We start from the raw sequence: 24,017 nt of genomic DNA, 5'->3' as shown, positions 1-24,017 counted from the left end.
AGTGCATTGCGCATGCGTGCTGGGCGGGGATTTCCCTTTCGGCGTAGTTTTTTTCTTTTCTTTTTTTTTTTTTTTTTTTTTATAAAAAGAGCGCGGCTCGCAGACTCTTCACTTCATGCTCGCCTTGCAAGAGACGAAGAATAAGAAGAAGACGTCGACGACGACGGATAAGAAGACGTGGGGGAAATATCGCTGGGAATATCTTGTCTTTTATTTTGAAAGGATCAGACACTTGTAAGTGGCCATTTTACGTCTCCTATTTTTCTTTTTATTATTTACAAGTTTTTATTTATTTGAATGATAAAAGGCGTTGTTGCATGCTTAAATAGTTTTTTCCTAAATTATATATATTTTAAACTTTTTACATGTGTGCACACTTTTAAAACATGTTTTTATAATGAAAAATACAGTTCACAAAATTGTGAAATAATTAAATATATATTTTATATTAATTAACACATGCATTTATTCACTCCCAAGTTTAATTCATCGATGACGTATTTAAGTAATTATTTTTAAAACATTTTTCATTCATCGTCCACAGTTAAACAGCCGCCATGGCACTTGTAATTACGCGCTGCCTCCTCCGGGGGAGCATTTCCTGCTCGCACGCGTGCATGCCGTGACCTCTTTGCGCCCTCCCGCGCAGACAAGTGTGGGCAATAAATCCACAAGCGTGGGCGGAGGGAACTCTCGAATTTTTATCTGCTTGATGTTTCACACATGTCGCTTATCTGTATTTATATTTTTTATTTTTAACTAGCGCCATGCCAGTCGACAGGATGAAGATGAGGCCGTGGTTGGAGATGGTGATCAACTCCAACAAAATCCCTGGTCTGACTTGGCTGGACAAGGTGAGAGACTGAAGGACGAGCCACCCCTGGAGAGAAACTAAACTAAACCCTAAACGGCGTTCTAGGAGAAGACCATGTTCTCCATCCCGTGGAAGCATGCGGCTCGACATGGATGGGATCTGGACAAGGACGCTTGTCTCTTCAAAGAGTGGGCCATTCACACAGGTAAGCTCTTGCGCGCGCCTACACACACTACACACACACACACACACACACACACACACACACACACACACACACAACACACTCACACACATTCTTGTATTTTCTACCTTCTTGAGACATCTGAATAATGCCTACCTCTTTAGGACCAGCCATTCTAGATTTATAAAGATTTGTATTTACAAAATTAATAATACATACACACTATGCAATTATAAAAAAGTTCATTATAATCAACAAAAAAAAAAAAAAATCCTGACTTTGGAGCAATGTTCACGGACTCTAGTTTTTGGCTCTCTATTAGATGCAATGGCTTTCCGTATTGGGACCATGATTTTGGTCCTAACTTGTTCACCGGTGTTCATACAGAAGGTACTTTTCCTTGTTGATGTCTCAAGAAGGGTAATTGTACAAGAGAACACACACACACACTACACACACTACACACACAACACACACATTCTTGTATTTTCTACCCTCTTGAGACATCCGAATAATGCCTACCTCTTTAGGACCAGCCTTTCTAGATATATATAAAGATTTGTATTTACATAATTAGCGATGAGGTGGCGACTTGTCCAGGGTGTACCCTGCCTTCCGCCCGATTGTAGCTGAGATAGGCGCCAGCGCCCCCCGCGACCCCGAAAGGGAATAAGCGGTAGAAAATGGATGGATAATTAATAATATATACACACTATGCAATTGTAAAAAAGTTACGCTTTTAGTTAATTATAATCAACAAAAAAAAAAATCCTGACTTTGGAGCAATGTTCACGGACTCCGGTATTTGGCTCTCTATTAGATGCAATGGCTTTCCGTATTGGGACCATGATTTTGGTCCTAACTTGTTCACCGGTTCATACAGAAGGTACTTTTCCTTGTTGATGTCTCAAGAAAGGTAAAAATACAAGAGAACACACACACACACACACACACACACACACACACACACACACACACACACACTTGTTATTTCCTATGTTGACCAGAGGGGGAGCACTTCAAATTTTTACACACACCTGTTATTTCATATGTTGCCCAAATGGGTTAGCACTTTTGAAATAGACAGTCAATTTGGAAAAATCCCTCCTTTTTGGGACCACCCTCATTATGATAGATTTCACCACTAGGAGTGCAAATGGGATCTGTATTATTTTGTTTTTTTTGTAATATGCTTAAGGCCGATGACAAAGCAGTCACGGACCACATAGGGCCTCTGTGCCGCACTTTGGGCAACCCAGCTGTAGAAGCTAACTGTTAATGGGGGGTGAATAGGGAAGTCCTTCTTTAGCTGCCGTCTTGTTTTATCATATATTGCTGCCTTTGCACCTGTCAATGTTTACTTTTGTATGCCCATTAAATCAAGGAAAAAATCCTGACTTTGGAGCAATGTTCACGGATGCTAGTATTTGGCTCTCTATTAGATGCAATTGTTTTCCATATTGGGATCATGATTTCGGTCCTAACTTGCTCAAATGGAAGGTACTTTACCTCGTTGATGTCTCAAGAAGGGTCCAAATATAAGAACACACACACTCAAACATTCGCAGAGTAAAAGCTGACCTAAGCAAACTTGCGCAGGGAAATACAAAGAGGACGGCTCCCGCGACGCCAAAACGTGGAAGGCCAACTTTCGCTGCGCCATGAACTCGCTGCTGGACATCCAGGAGGTGAAGGACAGGAGCGTCCACAAGGGACAGTCGGCCACGCGCGTCTTCCGCATGCTGCCTGTTGCTAAGAAGCAGAGAGGTGAGTGATTGACAGCTTGATGGTCTTTTAATTGTCTCCAGCACAGCCTTTGACATGTTTGACTTTTCCTTCGACAGAGAAGCGGAGCAGAGTGAAGTCCAGGAAGCAGGTGAACATTCTTGTTGATTTACGACTCAAAAGATTACAGTCGAGATAACCTCGACGCAGACACACACGTTTACTAATCAACAATAGCTACTTTTGTCTTTGCTTCTGGAAAAAATGTCCGATTTGCACAATAGTGAAGCTAAGCAAACATGGGGCCCTAAGCACAGTTGTATCGTGAGGCCTCCGTCAACATGAATATTGTTCATAATCGAATTATGTGAAGTAGTGAAGGGATTCATAGGGGGTTGGGGTAATCATTTTGCAATGCAGTCTACTAAAAACGATGGAAAGTGGCACTCGACATAGCAACTAACGCTGTGGTCAAAGTTGGAATTGTCCCAAAACACATTTTATGATATTTCGACTGGCGGCTAAAGTGGATAATGTACTCCCCCAACTTGTCACGTTTCACGTGTCAGGTTAACCGCGACGAATAGGGCCATAATGCAATGTAATCTAATGTAAACATTTTTTTATACTTTTTGACTCAAACTTGAACCAAATTAGTTTAAATATTTATTTATTTATGTTTACATATATATATATATATATACATATATATATATATGTATATATATATATATATATATATATATATATATATATATATATATATATATATATATATATATATATATATATATATATATATATATATATATATATATATACATATAAATAAAAAATACAGGCACACAAAAAATGCAATATTTATCCCCAAAATATTTCAAAATGGAATATTGGATGTGAAGTAATCAGAGCCTTGAAAAGGTCAATAATTCAAATTTTTATTAAATTTTTTTTTTATAACAATGACAGCTGAAAGACAAAAATTTCAAAAGGGTCCCACTTATAAAAGTACTAAACATAAGTCATACATTTCTATATAAATATCAACCCTTAAGTCCTTAGATAAATTTCAAATCCATGCGTCAATGTTATATTAGTTTTTTAAAATGTTTATTTTATGCCTTTTTTGTCAAAGCAAACATTTTTATATGGCAAATCCACAAAATGTAATCTAATATAAAGCATTTTTTATACTTTTAGACTCTAACTTGAACCAAATTAGTTTAAAAAAATTTAGATTTATGTATACACACACACGCACATATATATATATATATATATATATATATATATATATATATATATATATATATATATAAATATAGATAAAATACAGGCCAAAAATACATATATATACACTTATGTATATATATATATATATATATATATTGATATACATATGTATATATACACACACACACATATATATATATATACATATATATATATGTATATTATGTATATATATATATTGATATACATATGTATATATACACACACACACATATATATATATATATATATATACATACACACACATATATATGCATACACACATATATATGTAGATGTATATATATATATTATAGAATACATTTATATATATATATATATATATATAGAGTGTTAGTATATATGTATATACACACATATGTAGGTATGTATATATATATATATATATATATACACACGTATATGTATATATATATTCACACACACACACACACACACACACAACACGTGTATGTAGATATATATATATGTAGATGTATGTATATATATATATTATAGAATACATTTATATATATATATTTATATATTTATATATATATAGTGTGTGTATACATGTATATACACACACATATGTATGTAGGTATATATATATATACATACACACATACATATATATATACATATATATATATATATTATAGAATACATTTATATATATATATTTATATATATAGTGTGTGTATACATGTATATACACACACATATGTATGTAGGTATATATATATACATACACAAACATACATATATATATACATATATATATATATATATATATACATATATATATACGTATACATATATATACATATATATAAATAATACATTGCGAGAGTTGGTGTGAATCGAGAATTAACTTCTGAATCAAATTGCTAACCAGGATTCAGATCAAATCGAATCGATTCACAGCCCTAATTACCCATCATATCCATTGCACTCGTTGAGTTTTACACACGCGGACATTTACTTCGCTAGCTCCCTGGACACTGGACGGTCCAAATCTAACCACCTGTGGCGTCCCTCAGATCAAGATGGCGGAGGAGGAGACGGACGGCAGCGATACGCAGTCGCCGCCAGAGTCGTCGCAGCCGTGGGACATCCCACTGGCCCAGGACAACGTGGTGGACAGCACGGTGGACGTGGGGATTCAAGGTGAGGCAGGACCACAATGAAAAAAACAAACGCATCCATCCGGGTTTCTAACTCTTACCCTCTCAGACACAAACATGTCGTACTTGCCGTTTCCTGGCGAGATGGCGGAGGACCGACTGGGGAACAATTTCATCCAACAGTTCCAGATTTCACCAGAACACAGTCCCGGTGAGGAGAGCCCGCCAGCACGCTAGCGTGACGCCAAATGGCGAGAAGAACACAAATACTCACCATGTCTTCTTTCTCTCTCCTCCGCCTCCGCCACCTTCCACGGACATCCAGAGTACGTCGCAGAGGTGAGCATGGCCGCCTCATTGTTGCTCCAAATCAGGGGTGTCCAAACTTTTTCCACCGAGGGCCGCACACTGAAAAAAAACCCCCAAAAAACAAACCTGTTTTGATATTTTCAAAAGCAATACAATATATAGATTTTCAATTGACCTTTATGGCTCCCCTCAAATTTGGTTTGGGGACCCAGAAGGGTCTCAGTTATAAAAATGGAAAAAAAAAAAAGTGAATTTGTTTTTAATTCAACTTTTACAGTGAATTTCTCTTTTATTTTAATTTAATAAAATTTAAATTTTTTTAACATTGAATTCCTAAATCAACTTCAGATTTACCTGTAGATATAAAGTTAAACATATATATTTTTAAATGTATTTATTGTTTTATAACTTTTTTTTGTTAGACAACCCTGTTTTTTAATGGCAAAACCACAAAGTGTGCAATACACCCCCCCCCCCCCTCCAAAAAAAAAAAATTAAAAATAAAATATTTGTTATTCCACTTTCAACCCTTGAGGTTCTAGATCAGAGGTGTCAAACTCATTTTAGATCAGGGGCCACGTGGAAAAAAAATCTACTCCCAAGTGGGCCCGACTAGTAAAATCACGGCACGATAACTTAAAAATAAAGACAACCTCGAAGATTGTTTTATTTGTTTAAAAATAGAACAAGCACATTCTGAAATTGTACAAATCCTAATGTAATTGGTTTTATATTTAATAAATAGAAAAATAAAAATAACATAAATAATAATAAATATATAAATTACATCTAAATAATAAATAATAATACATTTATATAATAAATAATAATGCAATACAAATACTGTATTGTATCAGTTAATTAATAGGAATACAATTCAATACCTGCCAAAAAATAAAAAAACGTATAAATAATTAATACAAATACAATTAATACAAATACTGTATTGTATTATTTCATACAAATACAATGCAATTTTAAAAATGTTTTATTTCATGCCTTTTTTGTCAAAGAAAACATTTTTATATGGCAAATCCACAAAATATGCAATTTTTTCCCCCAAAAGTGGAATTTTTAATGTGAAGTAAATGGAGCTTCAAATAGGTCAAATAATTCAGAGCAACATTGATTTTTTTTGTTTTTGTTTTTTTGAGTAATGAGAAATTTAAACACGGCAGATTTGTGTTAGTGGAGTCAACATTGCAACTTGTTATTGTTACATTTCACCTGTTTGCTCTTTTAATTCACTTTTTTTTTTTTATTGAATATTTTTTTCTTTCTGTTTTTGTCAAATAATATTTAGTTTTTGTATGGTAAACACACAAAATATTCAATATTTTCTACCTAAAATATTTCAAAGTGGAATATTGGATGTGAAGTAATCAGAGCCTTGAATAGGTCAATAATTCAATTTTTTATTCTTTTTTTTTTTTTTTTAACAATGACAGCTAAAAGACAACAATCCAAAAGGGTCCGGCTTATAAAAGTGTTAAATATAAGTCATACATTTTTATATAAATATCAACCCTTAAGTCTTTAGGTCAATTTCAGATCCATGCGTCAATTTTATATTAGTTTTTTAAAATGTTTATTTTATGCCTTTTTTTTAATCAAAAAAAAAAACATTATTACATGGTAAACACACAAAATATGCAATTTTTTACCCAAAAAGTGGAATTTATATTGTGAATTAAATGGAGCTTTAAATAGGTCAAATAATTCATAACAACATTGATTTTGATTCTTTATTTTTTTTTTGAGTAATGACACATTTAAACATGGCAGATTTGTGTTAGTAATAAATAAATAAATAATAATATCCATTTTTTGTCTGGTAAACACACAAAATATGCAATGTTTTCTCCCTAAAATATTTCAAAGTGGAATATTGGATGTGGAGTAATCGGGGCCTTGAATAGGTCAATAATTAGATTTTGATTCATTATTATAATTTTTTTTTTTTTTTTTTAACAATGACAGCTTAAAGCCAAAAATCCAAAAGGGTGCCACTTATAAAAGTGTGAAATATAAGTCATACATTTTTACATAATTATCAAATCTTAAGTCTTTAGATCAATTTCAGATCCATACTTTTTAAAAATGTTTTTTTATGCCTTTTTTATGAAAAAAAAAAACATTATTATATGGCAAACACACAAAATATGAAATTTTTCCCCCAAAAAGGGGAATTTTTAATTTGAATTAAATGGAGCTTTAAATAGGTCAAATAATTCATAACAACATTGATTTAGATTTTTTTTTAGGTAATGACAAATTTAAACATAGAAAATTTGTGTTAGTAGAGTCAACATTGCAACTTTTTATTGTTATATTTTACCTGTTTGCCCTTTTAATCCACTTTTTTTTCAATCTTTTATTAAATATGTTTTTTTTCTCTTTTTGCCAAATAATATTTTGTTTTTGTATGGTAAACACACAAAATATGCAATATTTTCTCCCTAAAATATTTCAAAGTGGAATATTGGATGTGGAGTAATTTGAGCCTTGAATAGGTCAATAATTCAATTTTGTATTCATTTTTTTTTCTTTTTTTTTTACAAGGACAGCTAAAAGACAAAAATCCAAAATGGTCCTGCTTATAAAAATGTTAAATATAAGTCATACATTTTTATATAACTATCCACCCTTAAGTCTTTAGGTCAATTTCAGATCCATACGTCAAGTTTTATACTAGTTTTTCAAAATGTTCATTTTATGCCTTTTTTTTTTTATCAAAGAAAACATTTTTAGCCTTGAATAGGTCAATAATTAGATTTTGATTCATTATTATAATTTTTTTTTTTTTTTTTTTTTTTTTACAATGACAGCTTAAAGACAAAAATCCAAAAGGGTGCCACTTATAAAAGTGTTAAATATAAGTCATAGATGTTTTGTAAACTATTAATACTTAAGTCTTCAGATACATTTCAGATCTATATGTTGTTTGTTGTTTGCCCTTTTTGTCAACGAAAACATTGTTTTTTATATGGCAAACACACAAAATATGCAATATTTCCCCCAAAGTGGAATTTTTAATGTGAAGTAAATAGTTCAAATAATTCATAACAACATTGATTTTGATTCTTTATTTTTTGAGTAGCGACAATTTTAAATGTATTTCACTTTTAATATTGTGTTGTATTTTCATTAGTATTTTTAGAGTGTTAAGTTAGCTGCAGGCCGCAAACGGCCCCCGGGCTGCAGTTTGGACACCCCCTGGCCTAAACCATCAGTTTGATTGACAAAAGACAAAAACTAAACTGCCGTGTCACTCCTTCAGATTTGCCAACAACTGGAGAGAGACGGGCAAAACATCGCCGCCATGAACAGTTTAGACATTTGGGGCTTCCTGAGCAATGAGGCGAGGACCAGCCCGGGGAGCCAGGGCAGTGACGCTTACTCAGGTAAGCCAAGTGGCCCCCCAGGTCTACAGCTATTTTACTTGAGTCATTTCCAAAAGGGAAACGCCTTAGGCTGCTAACAGCTACACAACGGCTCAGCACACAACAGCACACAAGCTAGAGTGTACGTCATTCAAACTGTAGTAGATTGCATTGTTATGGTATTGCTGTGTATTGTTTTGTTGGATTGATGAATACATTCTTTAAAAAAAAAAAAAAAAAAAAAACTATAGTAGTTTATTCCGGACATGTCGAAAACAGAATAAATAATAATATAAATAAACATAGTGACAAACTGATGTAGAAACTAATGAAAACCATTCATCATGATGAGGTTTTTCATACACAAAAAGGAGTGGGAAAGGGAGAAACTTAAATACTCTCACTTTGCATACATAAAAGTACAATCTAGCCGTTTGTCACTACACTGATTAATGTACTGGTTTAAAGAATAACTACAAACCCCGTTTCCATTTGAGTTGGGAAATTGTGTTAGATGTAAATATAAACGGAATAAAATGATTTGCAAATCATTTTCAACCCATATTCAGTTGAATATGCTACAAAGACAACATATTTGATGTTCAAACTGATAAACATTTTTTTTTTTTTTTTGCAACTAATCATTAACTTTAGAATTTGATGCCGGCAACACGTGACAAAGAAGTTGGGAAAGGTGGCAATACATACTGATAAAGTTGAGGAATGCTCATCAAACACTTATTTGGAACATCCCACAGGTGTGCAGGCTAATTGGGAACAGGTGGGTGCCATGATTGGGTATAAAAACAGCTTCCCAAAAAATGCTCAGTCTTTTAAAAGAAAGGATGGGGCGAGGTACACCCCTTTGTCCACAACTGCGTGAGCAAATAGTCAAACTGTTTAAGAACAACCTTTCTCAAAGTGCAATTGCAAGAAATTTAGGGATTTCAACATCTACGCTCCATAATATCATCAAAAGGTTCAGAGAATCTGGAGAAATCACTCCATGTAAGCGGCATGGCCGGAAACCAACATTGAATGACCGTGACCTTCAATCCCACAGACGGCACCGTGTCAAAAACCGACATCAATCTCTAAAGGATATCACCGCATGGGCTCAGGAACACTTCAGAAAACCACTGTCACTAAATACAGTTGGTTGCTACATCTGTAAGTGCAAGTTAAAGCTCTACTATGCGAAGCGAAAGCCATTTATCAACAACATCCAGAAACGCCGCTGGCTTCTCTGGGCCCGAGATCATCTAAGATGGACTGATGCAAAGTAGAAAAGTGTTCTGTAGTCTGATTAATCCACATTTCAAATTGTTTTTGGAAATATTCAATATCGTGTCATCCGGACCAAAGGGGAAGCGAACCATCCAGACTGTTGTCGACGCAAAGTTCAAAAGCCAGCATCTGTGATGGTATGGGGGTGCATTAGTGCCCAAGGAATGGGTAACTTACACATCTGTGAAGGCACCATTAATGCTAAAAGGTACATACAGGTTTTGGAACAACATAAGCTGCCATCTAAGCGCCATCTTTTTCATGGACGCCCCTCCTTATTTCAGCAAGACAATGCCAAGCCACATTCAGCACATGTTACAACATCATGGCTTCGTAAAAAAAAGAGTGCGGGTACTTTCCTGGCCCGCCTGCAGTCCAGACCTGTCTCCCATCGAAAATGTGTGTCGCATTATGAAGCGTAAAATACGACAGCGGAGACCCCGGTCTTTTGAACGACTGAAGCTCTACATAAAACAAGAATGGGAAAGAATTCCACTTTTAAAGCTTCAACAATTAGTTTCCTCAGTTCCCAAATGTTTATGGAGTGTTGTTAAAATAAAAGGTGATGTAACACAGTGGTGAACATGCCCTTTCCCAACTACTTTGACACGTGTTGCAGCCATGAAATTCCAAGTAAATTATTATTTGCAAAAAAAAAAATAAAGTTTATGAGTTTGAACATTATATATCATGTCTTTGTAGTGCATTTAATTGAATATGGGTTGAAAATGATTTGCAAATCATTGTATTCCGTTTATATTTACATCTAACACAATTTTCCAACTCATATGGAAACGGGGTTTGTATAATAATAAAAGTTGAAGTATGAGCAATAATAATATGGGCTGCTGGCATTGCAGCAGGCTCATAATTACGTAAACACCTGGTGATTGTTAGAAATTATTGTGTTTATTAAAAATCCATCGCTTTTCATTGAACAATATTGCAGTCTAAAACAACGTATTTGTCATAATAACCAAGTCGCATCTTACGCGGTCATTTGCATGAGGTAAACATGCTAGCGGCTACACAACAGCTAAGCACACAGTAGCACACAAGCTAAACATACGTAATCATCATCGAACAATAAAACAGCACATTTGTCAATATAAACAAGTATCAAATAATGACTGTTGCATATTACCTACAAATTAGAAAGTGTCCAGTAACAAACGTGTCCGCATCATTCAACTTACAGCGTCAGGAGTTAACGAAAATAATTATTGTGGCCAACAGGTGTCCCCCAAAAAAACATTCTGATTTCATTTAATTGCTTAGATTTTCCCACATGAGTGGAGTTATAATAGTTTTTTGCGGTTTTTTTTCTCTCCTTCAGACAGTGCCCAGTCCGTGCGAACAGTCGACGAAGGAGACGACCTGCAGTACACCACGCTGAGCTCGGAATTCGTGCCCATGAATGACGAATTTGGCTATCCCTTCTACGATACGAGCTTCGACGTACTGATTTCCTGAGACCGCTTTCAGGATTGTTGAGTCGGCAAGATGTTTTGGTGCGTCACTCTCAGGAAAACGAAGCAGTGTCATCGCTGGAACTTGTGAATTTTTGTAATATTACTGAATGTATTTGTACATAGTTGTCTTTTACATGTGTGTATTTTTTTAAAAATAAAAACAAAACAAATACATGTGAAGGAGTACGGTTTTATTATTATTAACCAGTAAATATGATACAACACAATTGAAACAAACCAGTAAATATGACGTAACACAATTTAGACTAACCAGTAAATATGATGTAACACAATGTAACCTAAAATTTAAACAATATGTAACACAATTTAAATTATCCAGTAATTATGATGGAACACAATTTAAACTAAACTGTGAATATGATGTTACACAATTTAAACTAACCTGTAAATATGATGTAACACAATTTAAACTAACCAGTAAATATGATGTAACACAATGTAACCTAAAATTTAAATATGATGTAACACAATTTAAATTATCCAGTAAATATGATGTAACACAATTTAAACTAACCAGTATATATGATGCAACACAATTTAAACTAACTTGTAATCATGATGGAACACAAAGTAAATTAAACATTTAAATATGATGTAACACAATTTAAACGAACCTGTATATATGATGTAACAAAATTTTAACTAACCTGTAAATATGATATAACAACATTTAAACTAACCAGTAATTATGATGTAACACAATGTAACCTAACATTTAAAGATGATGTAACACAATTTAAACTATCCCGTAAATATGATAAAACACAATTTAAACTAACCGGTAAATATGATGTAACACAATTTAAACTAACCGGTAAATATGATGTAACACAATTTAAACTAACCTGTAAATATGATGTAACACAATTTAAACTAACCTGTATGTATGATGTAACACAATTTAAACTAACCTGTAAATATGATGTAACATAATTTAAACTAACCTGTAAATATGATGTAACACAATTTAAACTATCCTGTAAATATGATGTAACACAATTTAAACTAACCTGTAAATATGATGTAACACAATTTAAACTAACCTGCATATATGATGTAACACAATTTAAACTAACCTGTATATATGATGTAACATGATTTAAACTAACCTGTAAATATGATGTAACATGATTTAAACTAACCTGTAAATATGATGTAACATAATTTAAACTAACCTGTAAATATGATGTAACATAATTTAAACTAACCTGTAAATATGATGTAACATGATTTAAACTAACCTGTAAATATGATGTAACATAATTTAAACTAACCTGTAAATATGATGTAACACAATTTAAACTAACCTGTAAATATGATGTAACACAATTTAAACTAACCTGCATATATGATGTAACACAATTTAAACTAACCTGTATATATGATGTAACATGATTTAAACTAACCTGTAAATATGATGTAACATAATTTAAACTAACCTGTATATATGATGTAACAATTTAAACTAACCTGTATATATGATGTAACATGATATAAACTAACCTGTAAATATGATGTGAGCCAAATTTTTTAAATCATTCAAGTTTATTTCACAGAAAAATAGCACAGTAGACTTGTCTTGTTAATCTGTGTGACTTTGACTAAAATAATCTTGTTTTGTCACCAGAAAAATGGCTACAGTTAAAGCATCTGGTTTTGTTTCCAGAAAAAATAGTAACATTTCTCTATTTGTTTTCAGAAAGATGGCTGAAAATATCGGGTTTTGTTGCCCCATTTAGATTTTTTAAAAATATATTTCCATGTCTGGCCTGAGTCCTCCTCCAACTTGTTAGTCGCTTTGCCTTTTGCTAAAATACTCACTAATAGTCACTAGAAAAATGGCTAAAAATATCTGGTTTTGTTGCCACAATTTGATTTTTTTCTCCCTAAACTTTTTTTCTTTTTCTTGCACACATCTGACTGCGACTCACTGAAAATGACACACAATCCACTTTTATGTCACGACCCAGCAGTTGGGAACCACTGGTCAACTGTATAACAGTTACTGTAATATTTCCATGTATGTCCAGAGTGATTGACCATTTTGCAAAAATGGAAAACGAGACGTTACAGTTTACTTCTCAGAAAATGATTCCCTGAACAGACACACAACAGTTGTTCATTTATTCTACTACTGTGGCTTTATTGTTTTGTGTATATTTTATAGTTTTGTGTATCTGAAATAGGATTAGCCACATTGCCATCAATGGAAATTAAATAACATAAAAGAACCCAAAGATGTAGGGGTGCTTTATTTAAACTAACCTGTAAATATGATGTAACACAATTTAAACAAACCTGTTAATATGATGTAACACAATTTAAACTATCCCGTAATTATGATGTGACACAATTTAAACTAACCGATAAATATGATGTAACATAATTTAAACTATCCTGTAATTATGATGTAACACAATTTAAACTAACCTGTTAATATGATGTAACACAAAGTAAACTAAACTGTAAATATGATGTAACACAATGTAACCTAACATTTAAACGATGATGTAACACAATTTAAACCTGTAAATACGATGTAACACAATTTAAACTAACCAGTAAATATGGTGTAACACAATTTAAACTAACCTGTAATTATGATGTAACACAATTTAAACTAACCTGTAAATGTGATGTAACACAATTTAAACCAACCAGTAAATATGATGTAACACATTGTAACCTATATTTAAAGATGATGTAACACAATGTAACACTACATTTAAATATGAGTTAACACAATGTAACCTGTAGGCATGTTCAAAATAAAATAATACATATAACCAATAAAACTTTGTACGGGGTATGAATAAAAAAGGGAACGAAAAGCGCTTAAGATGTATAAATAATAATAATAAAAAAGTTTATATTAATACATGCATTTTCCATAATATTGAAAATATCTTTTGTGCATGTTTTATTTGACATATATGCTAATAATAATTTAAGAAATGGAATAAAAAAAAGTATGTGCACGACTCAGCGATAATGTAGCAACTTTGTTACCTTTTTTCTGCTGCACCTGCCGGATGATCACCTGGACCGGTTCTGCTCCCGTTGGAACTGCCGCTCTGTCGGACAGGAGAGGCAGAATATTTTGTATTGTTTTTTAATTGGTTACCCATTTCCACTTGAAAATTGGAATTTGTCATACATTTTCTGATGCAAAGTGTTCTCTTCATGTAAAACTTAGGGCCTGATCTACTAAGATCCAAATAGCAGGCGCTAAACAGCGTGTGCAAACTATACAAGTGTGCGTCCTTTTAGTTCAGGAGAACCTGTCCGTCCTGACGGAACATTGGCGGCTGCATAAGATGGACGTGTGGGAGAAAGTGGTGCATCATGTGCCTGGCGATTCATTTTCGTTGAGGACATCGAAAGTGATCAACCTATTTGGAATTATGATAAGAGGGCATCTGCTAAATTTGGATCGAGTGTTGCCATGATTGCTGTGGCGATTTCTGAACTAAATCCCAAACTGGACAACTACTTGGAGAAGCTTTCCACTCTGCAAAACGAAATGGTGATACATTTGAGGACCAGTAATGGACAAATACAGTACATATTGCTATGAATCTACTCGACCAAACCCATTTATTGAGTGTGACAGTTATACCGTCATATTGAGGAAAACACACATTTTTGTCTTTGCAAATCTTACAAAAGCACCCGATTTTGGTGGAACTCAAATGGATACATGAATACAGGCATTATTAGACATATTGCATGTTTGGTTTTGGAGTTTATATTTATAAAACTTTCATATTTAGTATGAGAGTATATAAACATATAATGCATTCATAAATGCCACTTTCTAAACTAAATCACAAACTGGATAACTACTTGGAGAAGCTTTACGCTCTGCAAGGCGAAATGATGATACACTTGAGGACCAGTAATGAACAATTAGAGTAGATATTGCTATGTATCTACTCGACCCAACCCATTTATTGAGTGTGACAGTTATACTGTCATATTGAGTAAAATACTAATTGTTGTATTTGCAAACCTTACAAAAGCACCCGGTTTTGGTAGAACTCACATAGATACATTAATACAAGCATCATTACACAAATTACATTTCTGTTTTTGGAGTTTATATTTATATAACTTTCATATTTAGTATGACAGTATTCATAAATGGCGATTTCTGAACTAAATCCCAAACTGGACAACTACTTGAAGAAGCTTTCCGCTCTGCAAGGCGAAATGATGATACATTACAGGACCAGTAATGGACATTTAGAGTAGATATTGCTATGTATCTACTCGACCTAACCTATTTAAGGAGTGTGACAGTTGTACTGTCATATTGAGTAAAATACAAATGTTTGTATTTGCAAACCTTACAAAAGCACCCGATTTTGGTAGGACTCACATAGATACATTAATACATGCATTATTAGACAAATTGCATGTTTTTTTTTGTAGTTTTGGAGTTTATATTTATATAACTTTCATATTTAGTATGACAGTATTCATAAATGGCGATTTCTGAACTAAATCCCAAACTGGACAACTACTTGAAGAAGCTTTCCGCTCTGCAAGGCGAAATGATGATACATTACAGGACCAGTAATGGACATTTAGAGTAGATATTGCTATGTATCTACTCGACCTAACCTATTTAAGGAGTGTGACAGTTGTACTGTCATATTGAGTAAAATACAAATGTTTGTATTTGCAAACCTTACAAAAGCACCCGATTTTGGTAGAACTCACATAGATACATTAATACATGCATTATTAGACAAATTGCATGTTTTGTTTTGTAGTTTTGTAGTTTATATTTATATAACTTTCATATTTACTATGACAGTATATAAACATATAATGCATTTATACAGTAAATGGATAAAAACATAACATTTAGAGAATAATACTGGTAATAATAGCAATAGGTACATTTGAAAACAACACACAAAATAAAATGGAAAAAGTTTAAAACCTGAGAAGAGTTTAAAGTAATTACATCATGCAATTTATACCTTACACAAATACAATACAATACGACAAAAGTTACTTAGACACAATATAATTCCATGTCAAATGACTAATTCCTTCATTAGCTTTAATTTGATGGCTTTACAATGAAAACAACATGACTACTGTGTGTATTTGGCATTTACTGTGCAATTACTACTAGTCCTATTTACACAGTGCGTGAGGCCTTCAGGGACCAGGTGAGCAATCGAGTCGGTGCTTTCCACATCCTGAAACCACACAGGTTACAAGTAGCCAACCTCTTTTTTTTCCCTCTTTTGTCTTGTGACAACAACGTGAGGCAACTGGCATCTCCCCGTGGTTTTTTTTTTTTTTGGTCTCCAGTCATCTCCGGCAACAACGCGGTCATGACTGATATATTTCACGGGAAGCCTCCAAAAATACACAACTTGCTCAATCGCTTCGGATTGCATCACACCACCCTACAGATGCACGACAATATTGTTGGCAAACAATACGGACGGTTCCCAAACACAAGCACCGCCAAAAATTCCGTAAGAAAGTTTACTGTTTGCCTAAAAGAAGACACAGAAATGGCATTTTCTGGTTCCTTTGAAAAAAAGAAGAAAATAAAAACGACCAAAACGGCCCCCACACACTTTTAATTTGTCGGTCTCTCACCTTCAGTGGAAAAGTACGATATTTGGTACCCATTCCCATTTAGCATGTCACTTTATTTCTAATCTTTTCTTAAATTAAGAATTCAAACGACGTGATGAGTTCATACAACATCCTGCAACCCATTGAGTTCAGATACTGACGTTTTAAACCATTGCATAACTCAATGACTGCTTGCTACTTGGAACACCATTCCTACCGCCGAGCATGGTGGTGGTACTATTATGCTCTGGGCTTGTTTTGTTGCCAATGGAACTGGTGCTTTACAGAGAGTAAATTGGACAATGACAAAGGAGGATTTACCTCTAAATTTTTCGGGACAACCTAAACTCATCAGCCTGGATGTTGGGTCAACAGGACAATGACCCCAAACACACGTCAAAAGTGGTAAAGGAATGGCTAAATCAGGCTAGAATTATGGTTTTAGAATGGCCTTCTCAAAGTCCTGACTTAAACGTGTGGACAATGCTGCAGAAACAAGTCCATGTCAGAAAAACAACAAATTTAGCTGAACTGAGTGGTAAAAAGAAAAATCAACCAGAAGCTTGTGGATGGCTACCAAAAGCGCAGTGAAACTTGCCAAAGGACTTGTAACCAAATATCAACGTTGCTGTATGTATACTTTTGACCCCAAGCAGATTTGGTCACATTTTCAGTAGACCCATAATAAATTCATAAAAGAACCAAACTGTTACGGCGTACGCGCAGTCCGCTTTTTCCTCTTCTGCGGGAGCACCTAGAAGCTCCACTGAGAGCGCCGCTGGACACGCCCCCTGCGCCGCCACAGCCGGAGGCAATCAACGCACCTGGAGCTAATGTGGCGGAAAAATTTCTGTCCTAGGGTTACCTCTAAACTGAACCAGTCACCCTGACCAAGTTGGTGGGGTGACATTTGAACATTGGACAGATACATAAGTTGTTATGCTACAATCAGGCCATCAGGGAGCGTATAAATAAGAAGGGAAAACCAAGCCTGATGTGCGCTCTTTCTTAATTCCTTCATGAGGGTTCACCATCTTTCGTCTCATGAGACACTGTCTGTAATCACATCGATTCAATCCAACTTTGTACCATCTGATTATCAATCAATCAATCAATGTTTACTTATATAGCCCTAAATCACTAGTGTCTCAAAGGGCTGCACAAACCACCACGACATCCTCGGTAGGCCCACATAAGGGCAAGGAAAACTCACACCCAGTGGGACGTCGGTGACAATGATGACTATGAGAACCTTGGAGAGGAGGAAAGCAATGGATGTCGAGCGGGTCTGACATGATACTGTGAAAGTTCAATCCACAATGGATCCAACACAGTCGCGAGAGTCCAGTCCAAAGCGGATCCAACACAGCAGCGAGAGTCCCGTTCACAGCGGAGCCAGCAGGAAACCATCCCAAGCGGAGGCGGATCAGCATCACAGAGATGTCCCCAGCCGATACACAGGCAAGCAGTACATGGCCACCGGATCGGACCGGACCCCCTCCGCAAGGGAGAGTGGGACATAGAAGAAAAAGAAAAGAAACGGCAGATCAACTGGTCTAAAAAGGGAGTCTATTGAAAGGCTAGAGTATACAAATGAGTTTTAAGGTGAGACTTAAATGCTTCTACTGAGGTGGTTATGAGTAAATAAACTCCTGTAACAAATTCTCTATTGTTCCTGTTTTAAGATTCGGACTTTTCAACCACATAAAATTGGCGTCACGAACAGGATGACTTTTCGACCACACTAATGAGAAGCGACAGCATAAAGAGCCTCGCCGCTGACTTCTCCTCGACGGAACGTAGCCCGGTGAACAGTAAGCTTCTCGTGTTGGACTTTCTCTCTCGCTTGCTTGTCTCCCTCGTGCTTTGTCTTGATTTGTCCTTGTCGTCTCTTGTCCCCGCACTCCTCCGTGTCTCACCTTTAGCTGTTTGCTTCTGGTCTTCCCCCCAGACTTTGATTGCTTTCCCCATACGTATACACATATACAAAATATACATATACACACACACATATATATATATATATATACCGTATCTCCTTGAATTGCCGCAGGGCATACAGTATGCGCCTGCCTTGAATTACTGCCGGGTCGAACTCGCTTCGCAAAATAATTAGGGCGTGCTTAGTATTACCGCCTGGTCGAACGAGTGACACTACCCCTGTCATCATTTTCAAAATGGAGGAGGCTGATTTCAATACCGGTAAGAAGATTAAGAGCTATTCAGTAGGATTTAAGGTCCAAGCTTTCATCACACTCATTTTTTTACTGCATGCCTTTGGTAAGTGCCGGAGTGAGAAGAGGTTTTAAAATAATTAGCGCATGCTTACTTTTAACGCATGCCTTTGGTAAGCGCAGGAGTGAGAAGGGGTTTTAAAATAATTAGCGCATGCCTACTTTTACCGCATGCCTTTGGTAAGCGCAGGAGTGAGAAGAAGTTTTAAATTAATTAGCGCCACGGCGGCAATTCAAGGAAATACGGTATACATAGACATATACACACACGCACACACATATATATATATATAGGGCTTCACGGTGGCAGAGGAGTTAGTGCGTCTGCCTCACAATACGAAGGTCCTGCAGTCCTGGGTTCAAATCCAGGCTGGGGATCTTTCTGTGTGGAGTTTGCATGTTCTCCCCGTGAATGCGTGGGTTCCCTCCGGGTACTCCGGCTTCCTCCCACTTCCAAAGACATGCACCTGGGGATAAGTTGATTGGAAACACTAAATTGGCCCTAGTGTGTGAATGTGAGTGTGAATGTTGTCTGTCTATCTGTGTTGGCCCTGCGATGAGGTGGCGACTTGTCCAGGGTGTACCCCCGCCTTCCGCCCGATTGTAGCTGAGATAGGCGCCAGTGCCCCCCGCGACCCCAAAAGGGAATAAGCGGTAGAAAATGGATGGATGGATATATATATATACACATATATATATATATATATATATATATATATATATATATATATATATATATATATATATATATATATATATATATATATATATACACACACACATATATATATATATATATATATATATATGTATATATATATATATATATATTCCTCGCGCACTAATTGACTGAAAGAGCGCGCACTTGCCGCTGATGATGTCACTTTATCGATGGGAAAATGCATTTTTCAACAATATGATTTGCCTGAGCGGCCAGGAGAGTAAAATAGATTAGAAAAGACAGATTTAAAAAAAAAAAAAATTGAATTAAAAATAAAATAATATAATTATTTAATTTTTTTTTAGCTTGGGATTTCCCGCGGGCCGGATTTTGGACGCTGGCGGGCCTGATATGAAATGAACCGTTTGTAAATACCGGCGGGTCCAGCGGGGGATAAGCAGAGGTCCGTGGTCGTGGGGCAGGAGAGAGGCGTCCAGAAGTCCGAGCGTGGGGTCGAGAATCGGGGAAAGCAATCAAAGTCTGGAGGGAAGAGCAGCAGCAGAAGCGACATGGAGGACTGCAGGGACAAGAGACGACAAGGACAAATCAAGACAAGGCACGAGGGAGACAAGCAAGCGAGAGAGCAGGAGAGGAGTCAGAGACGAGAAGCTTACCGTTCACCGGGCTACAATCTGACGAGGAGAAGTCAGCGGCAAGGCTCTTTATGCTGTCGATTCCCATTATCACCAAGTGTGTTGATTGCAGATTGCCTACGACTGTGGCGGGTTTTGGACGCCGTAGTTTGGGGACTCCTGACTTAGGGTCATTAGAAAAGATGAGTGCACATCATAATGGCAGCTACACTTTCCATCTTAAAGATCTAAAAAAAATGATTTGGGAATGCCCGGCGGGCCGGATTGAAACGCTTAAAGGGCCACATGTGGCCCCCGGATCTTAACTTGCCCAGGTCTGAGCTAGATCCTCTGACGTAGTGCCGTCTCCTTCCCCCTTGTCGGCCCATAATACAAACTTTATGAATGTTTTTTGTGACCAACAAATATGTGCTCCAATCACTCTATCACAAAAAAAATAAGAGTTGTAGAAATGATTGGGAAACTCAAGACATCATGTTCTTTACACGTGTATGTAAACTTTTGACCGCGACTGCAGCTTATAAACAAGCGGAGATAAATGCGTGTATGCATTTCTTTTTTTTTTTTTACAATTTAATGCGTTTTGTACGACTGCCAAACGATCCCCGGAATGCTAACAAATCCTTGTCGACCCCGCAAGAAAACAAAAAAAGATAATGTGCAGATTTATTGACTTGGAACATTTTCACTATAAAACGATACAACTATCGTTGTTGTTGTAGAGTTGTAGATGCAAGCTTGATGAGAAGCATATCTGCAGAAAACCTGTTTTTTCACAAGATGTCACCAATGGGAGAAAAATCTTCACCAAATTAATTCCAGAGGAATGGACATGTCTTAGACATACTACTCTAAGGCGTGGGTGTGAACCAGTAGATCAGTCAGCTGATTTATGGGAAACGAACAGAGCTGAACTGGTGCAGAATCAGAAACAAAAACTCGGCACACTTCTGCCATCAAAAACTTGAAGACATTTAAGACATTAAAAACATTCAAGACTGCAATTTTTGGGGGGTAATTTTGTCTATCATTCACACTCCTTATGTAAGAAGAGAACACATGTTTTTTCCTTTTTTTTTATGCATTCTGAGTCGTAAAATATGGCAAGTAAAAGGTGGCTAACAATGCAGGTAAAGGGAGTAAAGCATTGCGCCAGTAAAAGGGCCAGCAATACTCTATTTACATGGCGAGAACTGAATGTTAACCAAGTATAACACAGAGGAACTATTTTTACAGAGAGCGTACTAGCTTTTGCTGCTACAAAACCTAAAACCAGTGAAGTTGGCACGTTGTGTATTTCTTCAATAAAAACAGAAATATTTGCAAATCCCTTTCAACCTATATTCAATTGAATAAACAGCAAAGACAAGATACATAACGTTCAAACTGGAAAACGTTATTTTTTTGGCAAATATTAGCTCATTTGGAATTTGATGGTTCCATCACGTTTCAAAAGAGCTGGCACAGGTGGCAAAATAGACTGAGAAAGTTGAGGAACATTCATCAAACATTTGTTTGGAACATCCCACAGGTGAACAGGCTAATTGGGAACAGGTGGGTGCCATGATTGGGTGCAAAATATACCTCCGTGAAATGCTCAATCATTCACAAACAAGAACGGGGCGAGGGTCACCGTTTTGTGAATAAATGCGCGAGCAAATTGTTTATGGACAACATTTCTCAACAAGCTATTGCAAGGAATTTAGGGATTTCACCATCTACGGTCCGTAATATCATCAAAAGGTTCAGAGAATCTGAGTGGTAATGCCTGTGACCTTCGATCCCTTAAGCGGTACTGCATCAAAAAGTGACATCAGTATGTAAAGGATATCACCACGTGGGCTCAGGAACACTTCAGGAGACCGCTGTCAGTAATTACAGTTGGTCGCTACATCTGTAAGTGCAAGTTAAAAAAAACTCTACTATGCAAAGCAAAAGCCATTTGTCAACAACACCCAGAAACGCTGCCGGCTTCGCTGGGCCCGAGCTCATCTAAGATGGACTGATGCAAACTGGAAAAGTGTTCTGTGGTCTGACGAGTCCACATTTTAAAATATATTTGGAAACTGTGGACATTGTGTCCTCCAGACCAAAGAGGAAAAAGAACCATCCGGATTGTTATAGGCGCAAAGTTCAAAAGCCATTATCTAAGATGATATGGGGGTGTATTAGTGCCCAAGGCATGGGTAACTTACACATCTGTGAAGGCACCATTAATGCTGAAACGTACATACAGGTTTTGCAGCAACATATGCAGCCATCCAAGCAACATCTTTTTCATGGACGCCCCTGCTTATTTCAGCAAGACAATGCCAAGCCACATTCTGCACGTGCTACAACAGTGTGGTTTCGTACTAAAAGAGTGCGGGTACTTTCCTGGCCCGCCTGCAGTCCAGACCTGTCTCCCATCTAAAATGTGTGGCGCATGTCAAACAGCAAGTTTTTGGGTGGGAAAATTGTGATATTAAGTCGGCTCTTACCGGAGACTTGAGCGGATTATGCGACCTCCTCCTGCAGCTGTCAAAAAGGAAGCTGTGATCTTGGCTCCTCCATTGGCTTCTCTCAGAGACACTGGCGGTCACCGCAGCTCTCCGACTTTCAGGTATGACTTTATAATCTCACTAAAACACTATTAACACAATAAGCAGATAAGGAATTTTCCAGAATTATCCTAGTAAATGTGTCTAATAACATCTGAATCGCTCCCACTGTCGTCGCCTTTTTTTTTTTTTTTTAGTGCTTCACTCTAACTTTCCTCATCCACAAATCTTTCATCCTCGCTCAAATTAATGGGGAAATCGTCGCTTTCTCGGTCCGAATCACTCTTGCTGCTGTTGGCTATGTTTATAAACAATGTGAGGATGTGAGGAGCCCTACAACCCGTGACGTCACACGCACATCGTCTGCTACTTCCGGTAAAGGCAAGGCTTTTTTATTAGCGACCAAAAGTTGCGAACTTTATCGTCGATGTTCTCTACTAAATCCTTTCAGCAAAAATATGGCAATATCGCGAAATGATCAAGTATGACACATAGAATGGACCTGCTATCACCATTTAAACAGGCAAATCTAATTTCAGTAAGCCTTTAAATAAAACGTATGCCTTGTTTTTAATGAATACTTGGGCTTACTACGCTACTGTATTTCATTGTTGGTCAGTATAGTGAAACTTGGAGAGGCAAGTTTCGGTCTGAGGTGGTACTTGGTGGAAAAAAAGTCTGAGAAACACTGATTCAGAGGATTTTTTGGGGGAAAAAGGCAGATTTCA

General features: G+C 36.1%; 1 protein-coding gene and 1 long non-coding RNA gene across 2 annotated transcripts; one reads left to right on the top strand and one right to left on the bottom strand.

The window, feature by feature from the left end:
• The first annotated feature begins 73 nt into the window (after positions 1–73).
• Positions 74–11,747, top strand: irf1b (interferon regulatory factor 1b). Its single transcript, XM_061890562.1, has 10 exons — positions 74–234; positions 764–854; positions 920–1,019; positions 2,598–2,765; positions 2,843–2,874; positions 5,039–5,165; positions 5,232–5,333; positions 5,448–5,461; positions 8,712–8,835; positions 11,438–11,747. Exons 1-10 carry the CDS (start codon positions 116–118, stop codon positions 11,572–11,574), a joined length of 1,014 nt encoding a protein of 337 aa, XP_061746546.1. The 5' UTR covers positions 74–115; the 3' UTR covers positions 11,575–11,747.
• LOC133545185 (uncharacterized) lies at positions 11,043–14,593 on the bottom strand. Its single transcript, XR_009804746.1, has 2 exons — positions 13,065–14,593; positions 11,043–13,033 (listed from the first exon to the last, which is right to left on the bottom strand). It is a non-coding gene; the product is annotated as an uncharacterized LOC133545185 (long non-coding RNA).
• Between the last annotated feature and the right edge of the window lie 9,424 nt (positions 14,594–24,017).

Source organism: Nerophis ophidion, linkage group LG28 (genome assembly GCF_033978795.1).
Source record: "Nerophis ophidion isolate RoL-2023_Sa linkage group LG28, RoL_Noph_v1.0, whole genome shotgun sequence".
NCBI lineage: Eukaryota > Metazoa > Chordata > Actinopteri > Syngnathiformes > Syngnathidae > Nerophis > Nerophis ophidion.
This window is presented reverse-complemented; position numbering and strand designations above follow the sequence as displayed.

Excerpts from the sequence above, each read along its gene's own strand:
- irf1b (XM_061890562.1), top strand. The coding sequence starts at position 116 with ATGCTCGCCTTGCAAGAGACGAAGAATAAGAAGAAGACGTCGACGACG. Across the intron at positions 235-763 it reads TTTGAAAGGATCAGACACTT|CGCCATGCCAGTCGACAGGA; the intron begins GTAAGTGGCCAT and ends ATTTTTAACTAG. Across the intron at positions 8,836-11,437 it reads GGGCAGTGACGCTTACTCAG|ACAGTGCCCAGTCCGTGCGA; the intron begins GTAAGCCAAGTG and ends TCTCTCCTTCAG.